Genomic DNA, 21,569 nt, shown 5'->3' on the forward strand with positions numbered 1-21,569 from the left:
ATGCATGTGTGGTGGGGAGAGAGGGAATGAGGGAGGTAGAAAGGGAGGGATGGATAGGGAACTGGGATCAATATGTAAAATGAATAATAAATAAATAAATAAAAATACAACAGGTCAAAGGGCGGAGGACTATGGAGTTTTGAAGTGTTTATCCCTATGAGATTATCTGTATCACACAACACTCACCACTCCCACCATAAAGGTTCAGGGAATATTATGGAAGAGTCAGAGGTCTTGGAAGATTGCTGCAAATAATGCCTTCTATACACTTGACAGGCTCACTGTACTCAGGACCTCACAGCACTGCTGTACCCCCCTGAGACTTGAACAAAGCAGGCCTGTCAATACTCTGGCATGGAGATGGAAGAGACATAAAAAAATATATTAAAAAATTCTAGGGACAATGAAACTTCCCAAATTTTCCTTGTATTTTTAATAACAATGAAACAAAAATTTGTTTACTATTTTAAGTATAATAATTACTTGTGTTGGTTTGGGAAAATAGAGCTATCATCTAGGGAAAATTACCACTTCAGAAGGAACCTTCTTATTTGAAAAAAAGTTTTGTCTTGTTTTTTTTTAGTGGTAATAACAATTTTTACTAGCTCTCAATATTGGTTAGCTTTGTTTTATCTGAAATAGACCATGAATTTGTTATAGCCAGGACTAAGTATTGTCAAACAAGTCTGCTAACACTGATTTTTAATAACTAATGCTTTTCTAGTCTGAATGTATGCCATATTCCTATCTATAAATCAGCTCAGAAAAACTGTGGAGTTTATCTCTTCTCAGAAGAAATTTTTTCTTTCCTCTATTCTTTTGTCTAATTAGCAAAACCTTTCCTATGAAAAGGGCATACTATTTCAGGACAATTTTGTTGATGGATGATTTCTTTATGGTGAAATTTCAGCACAGAACTTTCTGAAGACAGACACATGCTGAATCATTTTTTCCACAGTGAACAAAAATAAGATTCCCATTTTCCAGCATAATATGTACAGTGGGCAAAGAAACAGATGTTTGAGTAAAGTTAACACTTTCCAAATTAAAATAAATAATCTAACATTGGGGACACATTAGACCATATGTGTTCATATCTTTCAGTTCTTAAACAAAATACACCTCTCTCCCACAAACTTCCTTAAAACATAAGGAATTTTAAACCGATCAATTGAAAATAATTTCAGATAAATTAAATAATAGATTTTATTCTCTCCCACTCTGTGAGTTCTTGTATAGTTTGCACTATTCTTTTACAGAACAAAAATAGAACTGTCTTCCAAAAAATTTCCACTTTTTTGTGGCTAATGAGCCCAGCACTAGTAAACAGACTGAACCAGATACACAGGTGGTGTTCCCAGAAGCTGGGCCCCAGGCAGACCCAACAAATCCTTTCTTAAGTATCTGATAACAAGTATCAGTTGCTGAAGCAATCTCTACTATACTTTCTCATTGTCTACATAGTGTTTTCCCTCCTAATCCAAAATTTAAAATGATAGCTTTCTTTCCCCTCAACTTCTTCAATCATGGCTGGCAATAGGTACCAAGCAGCTAACACCTTGCTTCTCATTCATCATGATTTCTCATCCATCTATGAATTGCCAAAGTTGCTAGGCAGTCCTTCACCAGGACTTACTCAAGTGTCTACTGGACATCCTATTCTAACCACTGCCTGTTTAGCAACCATACCTCTGCTTGTGGCCGGGGTGGTATTCCTTACCACCTAACTGATGCTTTATCCTAAGGCATAAAACTACAGTACTATTTCCTAGCTCTAACTATATACCTAATGCCTAAGGCCTAAGTGCCCAATTATTCACTAAAGCCCAGTGTTGTACTATTCTCTAAAGTCAAGCTATTCCCAGGGCTATTCCCTAAAACCCAGATGTGCTGCTATTCCTGCTGCTATTCCCTAAAGCCCAACAATACCACTATTCCCTAAAAAAAATCAGACTGATGTTCCCTAAAGCTTTGTAGGTTATTATTCTCTTAAGCTTGCAGCCCCACAGCTCAGCTATTCACTGAATCTACCATCACTGATACTCCCTAAAGTCAAACATTAGAGCTATACTCTAAAGCCAAACATGGAAGCTATTCGCTAAAGCCTGCAGCTAAGACCCACCAGCACTACTATTCCCTAAAGCCCAACAATGCTGCTGTTCCCTAAAGCCCTTCAGTACTATTCACTAAGCCTACAGCCTACTATTCCCTATATTCAACATTGCTGTTATTCTATAAAGCCCCACAGAATGTTATTCCCTACAGCCCAACATTGTAGCTATTCTCTAAGGTCTAACAGTCCACTATTCCTTAAAGCCTGACATTGAAGTAATTCCCTAAAGGCCAATAGTCTGCTATTACCTAAAGCCCACAGTGCCACTATTTCCTAAGGCCCACAATACTGTTATTCCCTAAATCTCTGCAGCTACACTATTCCCTTGAGCCCTATAGCTGTGCTATTCACTAAAGCCCACAAGCACTACTACTCCCTAAAGCCCAATAGCTCTACTATTCCCTAAAAGCCTAAAGCTATTCCAGTATGACTTACAGCCTGCTATCCCCTAAAGCCCACTATGCAGTAATTCAATAAAATTCAACAACACCACTATTCATGTGGGCACAACAGCACTGGTATTCCTCTAACACAAGCATTACCACTATTCCCTAAAACACAAGTTCCTAACCTCTAAGGTCAAACAACACTGCTATTCCTTAAGGCCCAATACCACCATTATTCCCAAAGGCCAACAAGGCCATATTTCCTAAGGCACATCAACTTGCTATTCTCCTAGGCACAACAGCATGCTATTCCATAAAGCCCAACATCTTGCTATTCCATAGCACAAGAGTACCCCTATTCAATAAGGCTCAAAACACTGCTATTCCCTAAGGCCCAACAGCACCAAAATTTTCTAAAGTACTACTACGCCAATATTTCAGGTGCTAGTCTCCAAAATAAAACAATGCAGCTATTCTGTAAGGCCTACCATTATGACTAATTGCTAAGCCCAACAATGCAGCTATTACTGAAAGACCAATACTGCAGCTTTTCCCTAACATCTAAAAGTCTGAAGCCCAACAACATTGGAAGTGCTTAAATTGGACAAAGCCACTACTCATTAAGGGCCAACAGACCGCTATTTCCTTAAGATTGCAGTACTGAAGCCCAGGTATTACCTAAAGCCCACAAGCACTGCTATTTTCTAAAGCCCTACAAGACAGCTATGCCCTAAGAACCAACACTGCATTGATTCCCAAAACCCCCATAGGGCTGCTATTGCCTACAACCCTACTGAAGAGTTATTTCCTAAAGAAAATCCTACAGTACTACTATTCCACTAGGCCTAACAGCCCAATGCTCCCTAAAGCCAAACACTACAACTATTTCCTAAAGCCAAACAGTGATGCTGTTCACTAAGGCCAAATGGAGCCACTATTCCTGTAGGCCTAACAACACTGCTATTCTCTAAAGCACTAAAGTCTCACTATTTCATGCCATATTTCCTAAAGTCCAACATTGTAGCTGTTACTTAATGCCCAACATTGCAACTATTCCCTAAAGAACAGCAGCTTGCTAGTCCCTAAAACCCTATAATGCAGCTATTCCCTATGGCCCAGTAGCCTGCTAGCCCCTAAAAACAGTCTGATATCTTCTAAAGTCCAACAGTGCTGCAATGCATTAAGCCCAACAGGGCCACTGTTCTTGTAAGATCAACAGAAACTATATTCCCTAAAGCCCTACAATCCTCTTCAGACAATATTCCCTAAAGCCCAACATTGCAGCTATTTCCTAAAGTCCAATATTGTAGTAACTTATTAAAGTCCAACCTGTAGCCATTCCCTAAGGCATTAAAAGACCACAATTACCTAAAGCTCAAAGGACTTGGGATTTCCTAATGCCCAACAGCATGGGACTACCTAAGCCCCAACAGTGCCACTATTCCCTAACACACAACCGCCTACTATTCCCTTAAGCCTGCATCATAGCAGTCCAGTTATTCCCTAAAGTGCACTAGCACTGCTCCTCCCAAAAGCCCTACAGAGTGGTAATCCCCTAACAACTGCAGTGGCATTCCCTATGTCCAAACAGCTCTATAGTGCTCTCATTCCATAAAGCCCTAGATATCTGATATTCCCCAGAGCCCAACATGGCAGTTATTTCCTAAAGCCCAACATTGCAGCAATTTCTAAAGCACAAAATTGTAGCTATTCACTAAAGTTCAATAATGCAGCTATTCTCTATGGTCTTATCAGACCACAATTACTGAAGTCCAACAGTCTGCTATTTCCTAAAGACTTTCAAAAGCACTGGGACTGCTTAAGGGCCAAAGGACTGGGACTGCCTAAGGTCCAACAGGCTGCTATTCCCATAAGCATGTAGCTTAGCATCCCAACTACCCAACTAGCATTCCCTAACTACCCAAACTGATATTCTCTAAAGCCCTATAGCAATGCAGTATCCTAGAGCCCTACAGGGCAGCTACTCCCTAAAGTCCAATATTATAGTCTTTCAGAAAACCTAACCATCTGCCATTCCCTAAAGTACTAAGGTTATTATTCTTTAAGGCACATTCCTGAAGATGAATAGAGCTGCTATTCCCTACGGCTCGATAGGACAGCTATTTTCTAAAGCCCTACATCACCACTATTTGAGTAGGCCTAACAGACTACTATTCCCTAAAGCCCAATATTGCAGCTGTTCACTACAGCCCAAGAGTCTACAATTTCATAAAGCCTAACTGTGCTACTATTCACTAAATACCAACAATGACACTGTTCCTGTAGGCCCTACAACACCACTATTTCCTAAAGACCTACAGGGCAACTATTCCAGGCACTATTCCTTAAAGTACAACATTGCAGCTATTCCCTAAGGCCCAAAGCACAGTATTCTCTAAGGCCTCAGCCCAGTTATTACCTTTAAATCAAGCAGTACAGCCATTCCCAAAAACCTTATAGGGAAGCTATTCCTTAAGGACCAACAATATTGCCATTCTCAAAATTATAACAGCTCTATAGTTATTCCCTAAACACTTAGAGCTCTGCTATTGCCTAGAGCCCAACATTGCAAACAATTCATGAAGGCCTAATAACCACTATTCCCTAAAGTCTAATATTCTAGCTATTCCCCAAAGTCCAACATTGTAGTAACTGACTAAAACCCAATATCACATCTACCCTAAGGAATTAACAGACCACAATTGACTAAAGTCCAACAGCCTGCAATTTTCTAATGCCCCAAAACACTGGTATCACCTAAGGGCTAACAACACTGGGGCTGCCTAAATTCCAACAGACCACTATTTACTAAAGCTCAACAGCCCACTTACTCCCTAAACCATAACAGCCCACTATTCCCTAGAGTCCACATGCACTGCTAATCCCTAAAGCCCTACAGAGTGGCTACTAATAAAGAATAACATTTCAGTTTTCCCTAAAGTCCACCAGTACTGCTGTTCACTAAAGCACTACAGGGTAGCCATTCCATCAAGCCCAATAGATCTGCTGTTTCCCAGACACCTAAAGGAGACCTATGCCCTAAAGAAAGCACTACAAAAACACTATTCCAGTAGACCTAACAGCCCACGTTTCCCTATAGCCTAACACTGAAGCTGTTCCCTAGGGCCCAACAATGAATTTATTCACTAAAGGTAATATCTGGTTAGTCCCTAAAGCCCAACATTCCAGCTATTCCCTAAAGCTCAACATTGTAGTTATTCATTTAAGCCCAACATAACAGCTATTCCCTAATGCCTTAATAGAACACAATTACCTGAATCCCATTAGCCCACTATTTCCTAAAGCCCAACAGCTCTCAGTTTACCTAAGGCCTCACGACACTCCTATTCCTCAGAGCCACAGCCTGATATTCCCTAAAGTGCACCAGCACTGGTATACCTTAAAGTTCTACAGGGCAGGTATTCCCTATGACCAACACTGCAGCTACTCCAGAAAGATCAACAGTGTGGTATTCCCTAAAGCCTAAGTTCCAACATCACTAGGCCTGCCTAAGGTTAAACAGTACTAGGACTGCCTAAGGTTAAACAGTACTAGGACTGCCTAAGACCTAACATCACTAGGAATGCCTAAGTTCCAACATCACTAGGACTGCCTAAGGCCTAACAGTACTAGGACTGCCTAAGTCCCAAGAAGTAGGACTGCCTAAGGCACAATATCGCTAGGACTGCCTAAGGTCCAAAAGTACTAGGACTGCCTTTTGTCCAACATCAGTAGGACTGCCTTTTGTCCAACATCACTAAGACTGCCTAAGGCCCAACGCACTAGGACTGCCCAAAGAATAATAGTACTAGGACTGTGTAAGGCCCAATGGCATTAGGACTGCCTAAGGCCCAGGAGCAAGAGGACTGCCTAAGGCCCAACATCACTAAAACTGCCTAAGGCCCAATAGTATTTGGACTGCGTAAGGCCAAACAGTATTAGTACTGCCTAGGATCAACCAGCCCTAGGACTGTCTAAGGCCTAACAGTACTAGAAGTGCCTAAGGCCTAACATCACTAGGACTGCTTAAGGTCCAACAGTACTAGGACTGCCAAAGGTCTAACATCATTATGAGTGCCTAAAGTCCAACATCACTAGGACTGCCTAGGGGCCAACAGCATTAGGACTGCCTAAGGCCCATCAGCACTAAGACTACCTAAGGCTCCACATCACTAGGATTGCCTAAGGCCCAACATCACTAGGACTGCCTAAGGCCCAACAGTAGTAGGACTGCGTAAGGCCTACCTCACTAGGACTGCCTAAGAGCCAACATCACTAGGACTGACTAAGACCCATCATCACTAGGACTGCCTAAGGCCCAACATCAATAGAAATGCCTAATGTCCAACAGTACCAGGACTGCCTAAGGCCCAACATCACCAGGACTGGCTAAGACCCATCATCACTAGGACTGCCTAAGGCCCAACATCAATAGAAATGCCTAATGTCCAACAGTACCAGGACTGCCTAAGGCCCAACATCACCAGGACTGCCTTAACCCAACAGCACTAGGAATGCCTGAGGCCAACATCACTAGGACTGCCTAAGAGCCAACATCTCTAGGACTGGCTAAGACTCAACATTAGTAGGACTGCCTAAGGTCCAACAACACTATGACTGTCTAAGGTCTAACAATACTAGGAATGTCTAAGGCCCAACCGCATTAGGACTGGGGAAGGGCCAACAGTACTAGGAATGTCTGAGGACTAACATCACTTGGACTGCCTAAGGTCCAACAGCATTAGGACTGTCTAAGGCCCAATAGCATTAAGATTGGCTAAGGCCCAACATCACTAGCCCTGCCTAAGGTCCAATACACTAGAACTTCCTAAAGCCCAACAAAATTATGACTACATCAGGTCCAACAGTACTGGGACTGTTTAAGGCCTAAGAGCATTAGGGGTGCCTAAAGTCTAACAGTAGTAGAACTGCTAACAGTACTGTCTAACAGTACTAGGAATATCTATGGCACAATAGTGCCACAATTCCATAAGGCCCAATAGCTGGCTTTACTCTTAATCCTGAAGTTCAACAATCCCAAAAGTCTACCATCAATCCTGTTTCCTATAAAAGCTCAGGAGAGGTATTCCTTAAGATCACCATTGCAGGTATTTCCAAAAAATCTACCAGTACTGTGATCTCAAAAGACATACAGTGCAGCTATTATGTAAAGACCTAATTTGCAGCTATTACAAAAAGATCAACAATCTGTTATTCTGTAAAGTCCTAAGGCCATTATTGCTTAAAGCCCAACAGGTCTTCTATTCCCTAAAAGAAAACAGTTACTAATATGTATTATATTGCTAGAAACCTATTCCCTAAAGCCCTGCAGGTCCAATATTCCAATTGGCCTATTAACCTGGTATTCCTTAAAGCGCAACATCACTTGCCCTGTCTAGGGCGGGACTGAGCCACTACTCCATAAGGCCCAACATTGTAACTATTTGTAAGACCTTACATTGTTGCTGTTCCTTGAAGTCCACCAATGGAGCTACTCTCTACAAACCAACAGTGCTGGTGTTAGCTGAAGCCGGATGGTGTTGAAGTTCTCGTAGGCCTAACAACATGACGGGTTCCTCAAGTCCTTCAGGGCGACTGTTTCTTGCACAGTTCCTTCAGTCCCACATTGTATCTATTCAGTATTGGCCAACAGCGCCGCCGCTACAGCTTAGGGCCCAACAGCGCCGCCGCTACAGCTTAGGGCCCAACAGCGCCGCCGCTACAGCTTAGGGCCCAACAGCGCCGCCGCTACAGCTTAGGGCCCAACAGCGCCGCCGCTACAGCTTAGGGCCCAACAGCGCCGCCGCTACAGCTTAGGGCCCAACAGCGCCGCCGCTACAGCTTAGGGCCCAACAGCGCCGCCGCTACAGCTTAGGGCCCAACAGCGCCGCCGCTACAGCTTAGGGCCCAACAGCGCCGCCGCTACAGCTTAGGGCCCAACAGCGCCGCCGCTACAGCTTAGGGCCCAACAGCGCCGCCGCTACAGCTTAGGGCCCAACAGCGCCGCTACTCCTGGTTGTAATCTCTAGGATCTAATTACCTGGTACTGTCTGTGGGCCAAGCAATCAACAGATTTAGGAATGCCCACATGTAGCAATGAGTTAACTGTACCTGACATACTAGATGAACATTAAGCGAAAAACATACTTCTAAATTCACAGTAGACCCCAAGACCCTGGCCATGCCCGGTACTTACAAAGTCAAAATGAGTAGCTGAGTAATAATGGCGGCTGCTGTAGGTCAACCTCTCCTCATAACACCGCACTGGTCCTGTCTGGTAGAGCATGCTGAGAGAAAGAAGAGGGATAGATACAGTATGTGACAAAGAAAGTGAGCTCCAGGTCTCTGGACTAGTAGAGAGACACAAGAAAAACGGGGAGTGAACCAGTTGGTGCTCACTTACAAGTCTTCGCGTCTTTTCTTCCTCTACTACACCACGCACCAGCCTGTTCACACTGCAACTACAAAAGTAGGGAGGGTTTACGCATGCGCAAGAAAGGAAACCGCTAGACTGTCCTTGTGAAGCAGCGCGAGATCAAAGTAGAGACCGCGAAATCAAAAGAGTATCCTTAATCTGAAATTTCACTATAAGGCTGTGTTCTGACTTACTTTTCATGTTCTTCTCAAGGAGTACACACTTCTTCAATATCGACTTGGAAAAATACAGTCTTTCTATTCCTTGAGACCAAAATTCATACATTCTCAGACTCCTCCCTGAAACAACAATAAGATAAATTTCTTTTCCTTCCTTCCTTCCTTCCTCCCTTCCTTCCTTCCTTCCTTTTTTTTTTTATCTGAACCTTCCACACTTATGTGAACGTTCGCTTAAGTTCACAAATAACATGTGTGAAAATAAAGGTAACAAAAAAAAAAAAAAGAAAGAAAGAAAGAAAGAAAGAAAATAAAGGTAACAACGCTGGTGTTCGTGGTGCACACCTTTACTCCCAGAACTCAGGAGGCAGAGGCAGGAGAGTCTCTGTGAGTTCAAGGCCAGACTCAGTTCCAGGATAGGCTCCAAAGCAACAGAGAAACACTGTCTCAAAAAAACCAAACCAAACCAAAACAAAAAACAAACAAACAAAAAACAAAAAACAAAAAACAAAAACACGAAACAAAACAAAACAAAACAAACAAACAAACAAACAAAAAACAGACACAGAGTCAGGTACATCTCTACGAGTTCCAGACTGGCAAGTTCCATGACATGCTCCAAAGCCATACACACAAACCAAAACAATACAGAGAAACCCTGTCTTGAAAAACAAAACAAAACAAATTAAAAGAACATAAAATAAAGGGAACATATAGCAGGTTACCTAGCAAAACTACACAACATTTTTGTTTGAAATTAAAATGTACTGTTGTGGACTGAAAGACTATCAGGGAAAGACCCCACTAGACAAACTTTAAATTTAAAGATTAAGCAACTATTTTTTTTTTTTTTTTGGTGTGTGTGTGTAACAAGGTGTGTAACAAATAGCCTCCTTTCCAATATGACAGTGTCAAGATTAACATTACATTTATGTTTACTATGAGACACCAAAAAGAAAAACTGCCTCAAATATGTATGCCTCTACTTGTACAGGCCATACCCTGACAGACCATTTCCTTTTCTTCCCATATATTAAAGACTATTCTTAAATTGATGATGGAAAACTTGCCATTCTACAAAGACAATACATTATAAGACTAACTGCTATTTTCTCATTTTGTAATTAAACTTGCATACCCTGTTCAATGACTAAAACAACTGCAAGACAATACCCTGCCTAAGTATACATAATACTGGAAATCTGGACAGGGACTAGTGATTTTACAGGCACAACACAGTCACAGTTGTCTCAATTCGGGCAGTTTTTTTTTTTTTTTTTTCTGTGTGAAGTATTATGTTTTTTGTGTGTTCATTTTTCTGAACAAGTAATGATTTAATAAAATTACAGATCCACAATGAGTGTCTGGTTAATATTTTTAGGTAACAATTATACAATAAGGGACTCTGAGATCAGTCTCCTAGATTGCTCTCAAGACTGGACTGCTGACAAGAATGACTTAGGAATGTCCTGCAGACATCCCATTGTTAACAATACTTAGGTTAAGGTCTGCTAACTTGTAAATTTCAAGTGTTTCTTCTTTTACATAGTAACTTAATTTGAAAGTCACTTTGAAATAGAGCTAATTTTTAACCATTATGTTCACCACTGGTCATTTGAATCAAATTTGACTCAAATCATTTATTTATGTTGAGGTACAGATTGATATTATGACTATAGGGTTAACATTTGAATACATACATACATACATACATACATACATACATACATATATATTATACTTATTTTAGGAAAATGAGTTGAATCTGGGTAATTTAATTTTAAGACACCTGGTATACAGTGTTTGGCATTAACACCCGTAATTATCATTAGGCTGCACAAGGCAGCAAGAGAGAGATTTTAAACAATTTGTCTTATCCATGAAATATTTGATAACCTGCCATTACACTATTCAGTTATATCTCATGTCCAATTTAAGAAACTTTAAGCCCCCACTTGTGAGCAAGTTTACATATATATATATATATATATATATATATATATATATATTTCTTATTTTTTCTTATTTTACATTTACTTCTTCCTTTACAGTTACTTCTTCCTCCCTCCCTCTCTCCCATGCCCCCTGACCCCCTCTCATACTATTCCCCCAAATTCACAAGGAGAGTGATGCCTTCCAGGAAGAATCATCAAAATCTTTAAATTCATTTGGAGTATGGTATAGGCCCTCCCTCCAGGCTTTAGGCTAAGGGAGTATCCCTCAACGGGGAATGTGTTCGCAAAGTCCTTTTGTGCACCAGGGATACATCCTGGTTCCACTGTCAGAAGTCCCTTAGACTGCTCAGTCCTTCTAAGTGAGACCCACATTCAGGGGATCTGAGTCGGACCAATGCTGCATTTCCAGCTATCAGTCTGGGGGTCCATGACTCCTCTTAGTATAGGTCAGCCATGTCTGTGTTATTCTGTAGCCTGGTCTTGACCCTTTTCTTAACTCCTCCCTCTCTGCAACTGGATTCCAGGAGTTCTGCACAGGGTTTGGCTGAGAGTGTCTACTTCTTTCCATTAGTGACTACATGAAGGTTCTAGGATCATATATAAGTTATTTATCAATCTCAATATTAGAGGACAGTTAAGAACGCCTTTCCACTTTTGCTCAAATTGTTAGTTGGAGTCATCCTTGTAGTCTCTAGACATTTCTCTAGAGTCAGTTTTTCTTCAAACCTATAATGGCTCCTACTATTATGGTATCTCCTTTTTTGTTTTTCTTTTTTTCTTGCTCTCGTCTGATGAGAGATGTCATTTTGTAAATATGTTTCTTGTAGTGGTAAATGAATAAAGCACTGTTGGCCAATAGGAAAACAAGATAGGTGGGACTAGGAGACAAGGAAGATTTGAGGAAGTAGTAGGGAGGAGTCAGCATGTAGAGAATGAGGACAGCAGAACGTCGGTGGTTCCACTCTCCGGTAAGATGAGACCCCATGGAAATATTTAGATTAATAGAAATAGGTTAATAATTAAGACAGAGCTAGAAAATAAGAAATTAGTACCTAGCCAACTGAATTATATCTAATACAGAGTCTCTGTGTGTTATTTGGGGCAGGCATAGCAGTGTGACCAGGCTGTAGGAAAACCTACTCTTAACACTATGGCGCCACAATGTGTCTAATAAGAACTTCCAACTAAGAAAAGCTAAAGAAATGGTTTTAGAAACAAAAGAACAAAGACAAGCAAGGCTTCTTGGCAACAGCATTTTTCTCAGTTGGGCTCTGTTTTGCTACAGAGAAGCAGAGAGTTGTGTGGCTCCTTTAAGAGAGGTTTCCTGACTCAGCATCAGTGGCAAAAAACTGCACCGATTTTAACAAGCTCTGCTAACAATTTATTGGTGTGTATGAGAGCTGTCAATGACAGTGACACATCTCCAAGCCAGGCATAATGATGGATGGCAGCATAGACCAAGGTGGTGAGCACAGCTCTCAGTTCTGGCAGTAAAATAGCTGCTGCCATCTTGGATAGACTGTGGCTGAAACAAGTGTGGCTTTCATTTTAGCAATGTTGTTGTTTACCAGATAAAAGACTCCTGGCTACAAAGAGATAAAGATTTACAGTAAAGACAGATTCATATTAAGGAAAATCTCTAAAGGTTTACAGTGTGTTTTAAAATATATGTAGGCTTGGGAGAGAATAAGAATAAAATGTTTTTAAAAAGACAGAGAGAAGCTACATGTGTTGGCATACGCCTTTAATCCCAGCAATTGGGAGACAGAGGCAAGCAGATCTCTGTGATTGCAAAGTAAACCTGGTAAAAAGATGGAGAGAATCTGGATACTGTATGGTATTATATTGTCTTTGTATTGTTACTAAGGAAATAACAACAACTGTTAAAACAAATGCTGCTGGATCAATCAAATTTATATATTTTAAAAATGCTTTGACTTCAAAATTTAAGTCTCAGGACATTTTATTGGGGAAAACAATTTTTAATTTTATTTCCATAGAAAATGAAAAGCTGTGGATTCCTTTCAGATTAATGTGGTTTGATCAAGCCAGACCGCCTGAAACAGCATTCCAGGTGATACAACTTTCAAAATTGTTGGGACAAGGCAGCCTTGCAGACTACAGCCAGGATTTCTTCATCTTCTTAGGATCCCCCATGGCAGTGACCCCTATCAGCAGGAAGCAGTTGGAAAGAATGACACCCAAATTCCCAAATATAGTTTATAAATTTTTGTTTTCATTTAAGTGGAGTTGGTTATAAATGGTTAATGAACTCAACCAATATTTTTAAAGGTAAAAATGGATTATGGTATAGATATGAATACTTTGTTTTGAAATTGATTTTCATTTATTGGTATAATTTAAGGTCAATTTTGTGATATCTATATTTCTTTTTTCCTCTCCTCCCCTTCTCTTTCTCCTAGTTGTCTCTCCATTCACTGAACCCTGGTCCTGGTCCTGGCTTGTACCCCAGACCCAGAACTTTTAGAGATCTGCAGAGAAAGGAATTTCAATGTCACTTAATCCAGGTCTCTTCCTGCAGTGCACAGGTTCATCTTCTCATTCCTCCTCCACACAATGTGCAGAGCTTTCACAGATGTGGACTGGGATGATTCTTTTATTTAAAAGATGGAACGGATATTTAAAAATTAAAGAAATTTTAGAACAGAAAGGAAGATGTTTGTTCTGTGGCTCCTTTTTGAGGTCAGAAGAACTGAGGGTACTTTTTACCTGGTAGTTACAGGTACCTCAGGCAACCATGAACTAGAGGGAGGAGCCATATTCCAAATGAGATGGTGTATCTTTCTCCTACCACATGACTGGGTGATAGCTCCATTGCCTTTATAGTTTTATTCCTGAAAATTTTGCTAATTTTTTTTTGAGAAATGCATAATAATAATACAAAGTATAGTCTCCATGATTAGTTGAATACTCAGAGAGAATTTGGCTGGGAAGAATGTTCTATGAGCACTATGGTGAGCCACCATAGCTTCCTCAGTCCTGCCATTTATGCCTCTTGTGGTTTCTGGTAAACCCAAACCCACTGATGTTCAAGCCCAAAACTACCTGAAAAAATAATTTCAAAAATGCTTACACATGGATTAGGAACCCACATGTGGATCCTGCCCTAACATTCTGCCCAACACTGCACACTTGAGAAATCTTTGCACACCAGAAAATACTTTTGACCCCCTGGAACAAAATATCATGGAATAACAGCACTAGGACTGATGACTGATGGTAGCAGAAAGGTAAAAAAATTTGAATAAGGTTTTGAAGAAAGACAATCCACATCACCATCTTTCTATCAGTTTTAAAATATTGAAAACCTGAACTCCACAAAATTGAAAATTCAAAGAAAATAGACAAATTTCTCAATAGATATTACTTACAAAAATTAAATCAAGAACAGATAAGCAATTTAAATAGACCTATAACCCTTAATGTAATAGAGCAGCCATTAAAAGTCTCCCAACCAAAAAAACAAACAAACAAACAAAACAAAAAACAAAAACAAAAACAAAAGCCCAGGGCCAAATGGGTTCAGTGCAGAACTGTATGAGAAATTCAAAGAAGAGTAATACCAATACTCCTCAAATTGTTTTACCCAATAGAATCAGAAGGTTCATTACCAAACTCTTTTAATGAGGTTACAATTACTTTGTTACCCAAGCCACAAAAAGACACAATTTAGAGACAGACCAATATCACTCATGAACATAGATGCAAAAATACTTAATAAAATACTGGCAATTCGAGACCTGCCTATCCACACTGGACAACCCGTAATTTCTACCTACTTGGTCTATGACCCCACCTCCAGACCTCTGCTGGAGTCCCAGGCCCCTCCCTGAAATCTGCCTATCTCTGTGGGTCCACTCTGAGTTCCCACCAGCAAGATCCTTGACCCCCAAAGCAGGGCCTTGGCTTAATAAAGAGGCCTCAGCTGGAGAGTCCCAGTTTCCAGTGAGATCCGATTATCCTGCAAAAACTTCCCAAGTTTCAGCTCAGCCTTTGTCCTTTTCCACCAGCCAATGGCTAGAGCCATTGGCTAGTGGCATCTTCTACTGGATCCTCAGCCCTGACCCCATCCCTAGGTCCCTGTCTGTGGAGAGACCTTCTATAGAGCTTGGACCACCTAGAGCTACAGATATTGAATCTCAGATCCACATAAGTCCATCGGGGAAGGACCATAGAGAGAGGGAAGAGACACCACCAACACCTACTGGAAGAAACTATGGGAAGAAGGCAATACAAGAGAACACCTAACAACAGAAAGACAAGCATGACACCACCAGAATCTAGGGAATCTACACCAACTAGAATGGAACACAACAACAAAGCAGAGGAAGTAGAAGGGAACGACTTAAAAATTACCATCATAAAAATGATAGAGGCCATCAAAGAAGATGTGAGAAAATCGCTTAAAGAAATGGAGGAAAAAACAAACAAAAAAGTGGAAGAAATGAACAAATTTTTTTAAGGAAAGTAAAGAAAGTACAGAAAGCCAAGAAAAAACAATTAAGTAGATGAAGGATGGTTCAAGACTTCAAAACTGAAATAGAGAAAATAAAGGCAACACAAACCGAAGGAATGCTGGAAATAAAAAAGCTGGGCAAAAAATTGGGAACTACAGACACAAGTATAACCAACAGAATGCAAGAGACTGAAGAGAGAATCTTAGGCGCAGAAGATAAACTAGAAGAAATAGATTCATCGACCAAAGAAAATCATAAATCCAACAAATCCTTAACACAAAACATACAGGAAACGTGGGACACTGTGAAAAGACCAAACTTAAGAATAATAGGCATAGAGGAAGGCGAAGAAGCCCAGCTCAAAGGTGCAGAAAACATTCAACAAAATCATCGAGGAAAACTTTCCAAATCTGAAGAAGGACATGCCCATGAAAGTATAAGACACATACTGGACCCCAAATAGGCTGGACCAAAGAAAAAAGACCCCTCGACATATAATAATCAAAACACTTAGCATGCAGAATAAAGAAAGACTATTAAGAGCAGGAAGGAAAAAGGATGGGTAACATATAAAGGCAGACCTATCCAAATTATACTTGACTTCCCCATGGAAACCCTCAAGGTCAGAAGGTCCTGGATTAAGAGAACACGGATGCCAGTCCAGGCTACTATTCCCAGCAAAACTCTGTATTACTATAGATGGAGAAAACAAGATATTTAATGAGAAAGCCAGATTTTCCAAATTTGTATCTACAAATCCAGCCCTACAGAAAGTATTGTAAGGAAAACTGCAACCTAAGGTAGTTAACTACATCCACAAAAATGTAGGCAACAGATAATCTAACTACACCAGAAACCAAGGGTAAAGCAGGACAAATATATTCACAATAACACTGCCAATAACAAATCTAATTTGTTTTAGATTTGTTTTTGGCAGGGGTGTTGTGAGTATATTTGCTCTGTTTTTTTTGGGGGGGTGTTCTGGTAAAGTGGTATTATCTTTTGCCTTTGTGTGTGCAGTTAACATCTTTGGGTTGAGGTTTCTTTCAAGATTATTTTGTTGGCCTGCATTTGTCTATACGGATTGTCAAAATCTGGCTTTCAAATTGAATATCTTGATTTATCCATCTGTAGTAATTGAGAGTTTTGCTGGATATAGTAGCCTGGGCTGGAATTCATGAGCTCTTGGTATTTACAGAACATATATCCGGGATCTTCGGGTCTTAAGCATTTCCATGCTTTTATAGGTTACCTGACTTTTTCCCTTTGCTGTGATTAATATTTTTTATTCTGTATGTTAGGTGTTTTGATTATTATTTGGAGAAGGGATTTTTTTATTGGTCTAATCTATTTCATATTTGGTATGCTTCTTCTACTTTCGTAAGCATGCCCTGGGAAAGTTTTCTTCCATGATTTTTTTGAATATGTTTTTGCACCTTGTGCTGGCCTCTTCGCCTTCTTCTATGAGAATTATTCCATCATGTCCCATATTTTGTGGATATTTTGTCTTAAGGATTTGTTGGATTTAAGATTTTCTTTGTTCGATGAATCTATTTACTCTAGCTTTTTTTTTTCCCCAGCATCTGATTCTCTCTACAATCTTTTATATCCTGTTGTTTATGTTTGCTCCTCTAGCATCTCTAGTTACTAATCATTTACCCTGTTTTTCTGTTTCCAGCATACCATCAGTTTGTTTCTTTACTGTCTCTATTTCAGTTATAAGGTCTTGAAGTGTTTGAATTGCTTACTTCTTCTATTTGTTTTTTCCTTGGCTTTCCTTAGTTTTTTTTAAGAGTTATTCATTTATTGCATATTTTTGCTTGCCTTTTCCTTTATTTCTTCCTATATTTTGTTTGATTATTCTTCTGTTTCCTTAACTGATTTTCTCATATTATCTTTCAGGACATCTGTAATTTTTATGAAGTCATATTTTTTTACTCATTCTCTCCTGGATTTTCTGCTTTTTTTTCAGTTCTAGTTGGTGTAGGCTTCCTTGATTCTGGTTATGCCATGCTTCTCTTTCTATTATTGGTTCTTTTTTCTTGTATTGCCATCTTCCCTTCTTCTTCCATTGGGTTCATGTGGAGTTTCTCTTGGTCTGCTTTACTCTCCTGGTGGGCATAGTTGGGCCAAGATTTCAATGTTTATACCTCTGGAAGATACAAGCTTTCTTAGAGATCTCTCTTCCATCAGAGGGCCATCTATTGGATCCGAAGATAATCCAAGTGATGACTTTGTGTGGATAGGTGAGTTCAGTGTGCTCAGAGGAGACCCAGAAATTTCTAGGCATGTGGAGAGGTGTACATGCAACCTGGCCAAATTTTGAGGTATTTCTATTAAGACTAGATAAATTTTATGCAGACTATGTGGCCTTCACCTTACAAAGATTCCTCTAGTTATTAATCTTAAGTCCATGTACTAAAGATGTTGACTACCACCACTAGGTTGTAAAGATATCCAGTATAGCTACTTTGCAATTTTGTTCTCGACTGACTTTCATAAATCTTAATCAATGTATCACCAGAGTCACAATGTGTTTTTTCCACATCCTACACCTCCAGGTAGTGTCCATTAAGGAAATTCCTGTTTCCCACAGTCCTTAAATTACCCTCAGATACGGAACTCACTGTATCCTCTGTAGAAACCCATCTACCTGTGTCCAGGGATAGGAACACAGGGGAAACAGAGTTCTCTGAGGAGATTAAAATGGACAGAGGAAGGCAACCTAGACACTTAGGGGAAATAAATTCTTGATTGTCATATCAGGATTCCTACATCACATATCTACCCCCCCCCATTATTCTCAGTTACTTCCTACAAAATTCCATGTGTTCTCACAGGAAACCCTCAAGATGCCATTATGCTTTCCAGCCAGGGTTTCATGGAACAGGAAAATGTATCCATACACAGAATGGTTTGGCCCACCTCTCTTAAGGCTATAAGACCATGCCTCAAAAATCACCTAAAACTGAACACACAGGTGTTCACATCACATCTCATTTTCTCTGTCCATGTATATCCTGTTTCACAGCTACCTCATGAGCTATCTGTGTATCCCTCTATCCCTGGATTTTATTTACACTTATTTCCATGGCACCCAGTGAAATTATGTTTGTCTCTATTCAGATGATAATTCATTTCCAGTAAGGAAATGCTTTTCTGTAGAGAGCCACGGGTGCCATTCCCAAAAATGGCACTGGTTTTCTGTCCATAAGCCAGCAAGGCGCAGATGCACGATCCACGTCATGGGGTGACCATTACGAGCGTTGCGGGCTGCAACTGTCAGTAACAGACACGACTCCTCTGAACATATATAAGCAGAGCCCTTTTTCCTCCTCGGGATCTTCCCTCAACTTGCTGTAATGAGCCGTGCAATAAACATAGCTGCAGAAGAATCCTGTTGTTGAGTGTCGTTCTTGCAGTCAAGGTGATAGCGCTCGACAAGTGGTGCCGAACCCCGGGAAACTGACATTAACGGCACACGGGGACCCTTCAGGAGACTGGAGAGGATTCAGAACTGTGGCACAAAGGTAACAGATAAGGTGAGTTCTGATAGTCATGCTACTGTTTGGGCTTGATCCTGCCATTGAAGGGTTGATTATTGTGCATTTGGTTGCCTGCTTGTTTTTACTGTGTTTGTTTTGTTTTGGGGAAGCACATGATGGGCAGCTAAAAGCAGGCACTAGACCATTATCCAATTTTCAAGAAAGCATGTCAGAAGCAGAACATGAAGAAAAGATGGTTGCACGTAAAAAGAAAAAACAAAATAAAGAGAAAGCGAAAGAGCCCCGTGAGACGGATCCATCTCACGGAGGAAAGAAAAAACACCTTTATTCTTTAGAGGAATTGGAGGCTTTAGAGCTTTCCAGTCACCCCTCAGAAGAGGAACTATCGCCCTCTGAGGAGGAAGATTTGGAGGAGGAGGCTGCACGAGTCCTTACTGCACCTCCTACTTATGCAGAGAAGGAATGTAAATACTCCTTTTGCTCTCCTGAAACCAGACATGAGAGAACCTGGATGTTTCCTGTGTTCAAGGAAGATGGGAATCGTACCCATCACCCTCTTGAGCATAAACAGGTTAAAGAATTGGTAGAGTCTGTTCGAACTTATGGTATCAGCACGAACTACACTCTGTCACAAATAGAAAGACTGTCCATGGTGGCCATGACTCCCTTGGACTGGATGTTATGACTCCCTTGGACTGGATGTTCGTTGTGAAGGCTTGTCTCACTATGGGACAATACTTAGAGTGGAAGGCCATATGGCATGATTTGAGTCAGTCACAAGCCTGCGCTAACGCATCAGCGGGGCAGCCCGCTTGGACATTTGAAATGCTCACTGGACAAGGCCAATGGACAAATAATCAGACAGTGTATCCTTTAGAGGTCTATGTTCAGATTAACACATGTGCTGTTAAGGCCTGGAAGGCACTTCCTAATAGAGGGGAAGTATCAGGGAACCTTACAAAAGTCATTCAGAGACCAAATGAACCATTTTCAGACTTTGTAGCATGTATGATGGAGGCCGCAGGAAGGAGTTTTGGAGATCAAGAACAGGCTATGCCCTTAATAGAACAACTAGTTTATGAACAATGCACCAAGGAATGTAGACAAGCCATAACTCATTGGAAAGGAAAAGGCTTACAAGCTTGGCTTAATGCTTGTAGAGAAATAGGAGGTCCTTTGACCAATGCAGGACTGGTGGCCGCCATTTTACAAGGACAAAGAAAGGGCAATATGGCGGACAAGAACAAGACTTGTTTTCAATGTGGCAAAATGGGACATATACAAAAGAATTGTAGGGAGTGCATGTCAGGACCTAAGAGGATGCCAGGAATCTGTCCCTGATGTAAAAAGCAAACACTGGGAAAATGAATGTAAACCAGTCAAAGACGTTAATGGTAAACCATTGCCTGAGCCACAAAACACCCTGTGGGTCCCCCGCCCTCATGCCCCTCAAATATATGGGGCAATGAGCTCCCCCTGAGCCTAGAAAGGAGGAAGCCCCATGGAGAACCATTGTAGGTTCTGCAGGATTGGACCTCCGTGCCACCACTAGAATTGTCTTGACCCCCCCAAATGGGTGTACAATCTGTTCCTTCTTATTTTTCAGGCCCTCTGCCAAAAAACACAGTAGGACTATTACTAGGAAGGTCATCTACCACCATAAAAGGTTTAATTGTCCATCCTGGAGTTATAAATCAAGATTATGAGAGACAACTCAAGATCATGTGCTCATCGCCACTCAGGATTTTTCCCATCTCCTCGGGTGATTGCATAGCACAGTTACTTATTCTCCCTAGTTGTCATGAGGATTTTGGGGCCATTAAACGAAACAGAGGGGCAGAAGGATTTGGCCACTCAGATAAGATTGATTCTGCTTATTTTGCAGTTGATCTTGATACCAGACCAACATTAACATTAAATATAGAAGGAAAGAATTTTCAGGGAATTTTGGACACAGGAGCTGATAAAAGCATCATTTCCACCTCCTGGTGGCCTTCAAAATGGCCAATAACCCAATCAGAACATTCATTGCAGGGACTAGGGTATGAAGCCACTCCTGCTATCAGCTCTAAATCCCTAAGATGGAAGGAACCAGAAGGTCAGCCAGGGTTGTTTACCCCCTATGTTCTTCCCTTGCCAGTAAATCTATGGGGAAGAGATATTTTAAAAGCTTTAGGATTAAAATTAATGAATGAATATTCCATCTCTGCACAAAATATGATGTTAGATAAGGGATATATACCAGGGCTAGGGATAGGAAAGCAGTATCAAGGCATTAAGTTCAAGTCATTTCAAAAAATGATCGTGCAGGATTGGGTTTTTCCTAGAGGCTGTTGGGAAAAGGATGTCCATACCATGGATAACTGAAGTGGCAATATGGGTATCTCAATGGCCACTTTCACAGGAGAAATTAGAGGCCGCTTATCAATTACTAAAAGAGCAATTAGATTTGGGACATTTGAAAGGATCCAACTCTCCTTGGAATAATCCTATTTTTGTTATCAAGAAGAAATCTGGAGGCCTGAACTCCCTGGATTGGC

At 40.7% G+C, this 21,569-nt stretch overlaps 1 protein-coding gene across 1 annotated transcript; it reads left to right on the plus strand.

The window, feature by feature from the left end:
• The first annotated feature begins 8,064 nt into the window (after positions 1 to 8,064).
• LOC127217722 (igE-binding protein-like) lies at positions 8,065 to 20,370 on the plus strand. Its single transcript, XM_051178727.1, is given in 4 exon segments — positions 8,065 to 8,201; positions 18,946 to 19,053; positions 19,525 to 19,711; positions 19,714 to 20,370. Coding segments are annotated over 4 exon segments (1,089 nt in total).
• Positions 20,371 to 21,569: the final 1,199 nt, after the last annotated feature.

Source organism: Phodopus roborovskii, unplaced genomic scaffold (genome assembly GCF_943737965.1).
Source record: "Phodopus roborovskii unplaced genomic scaffold, PHOROB, whole genome shotgun sequence".
In the NCBI taxonomy this organism is placed as follows: Eukaryota; Metazoa; Chordata; class Mammalia; order Rodentia; family Cricetidae; genus Phodopus; species Phodopus roborovskii.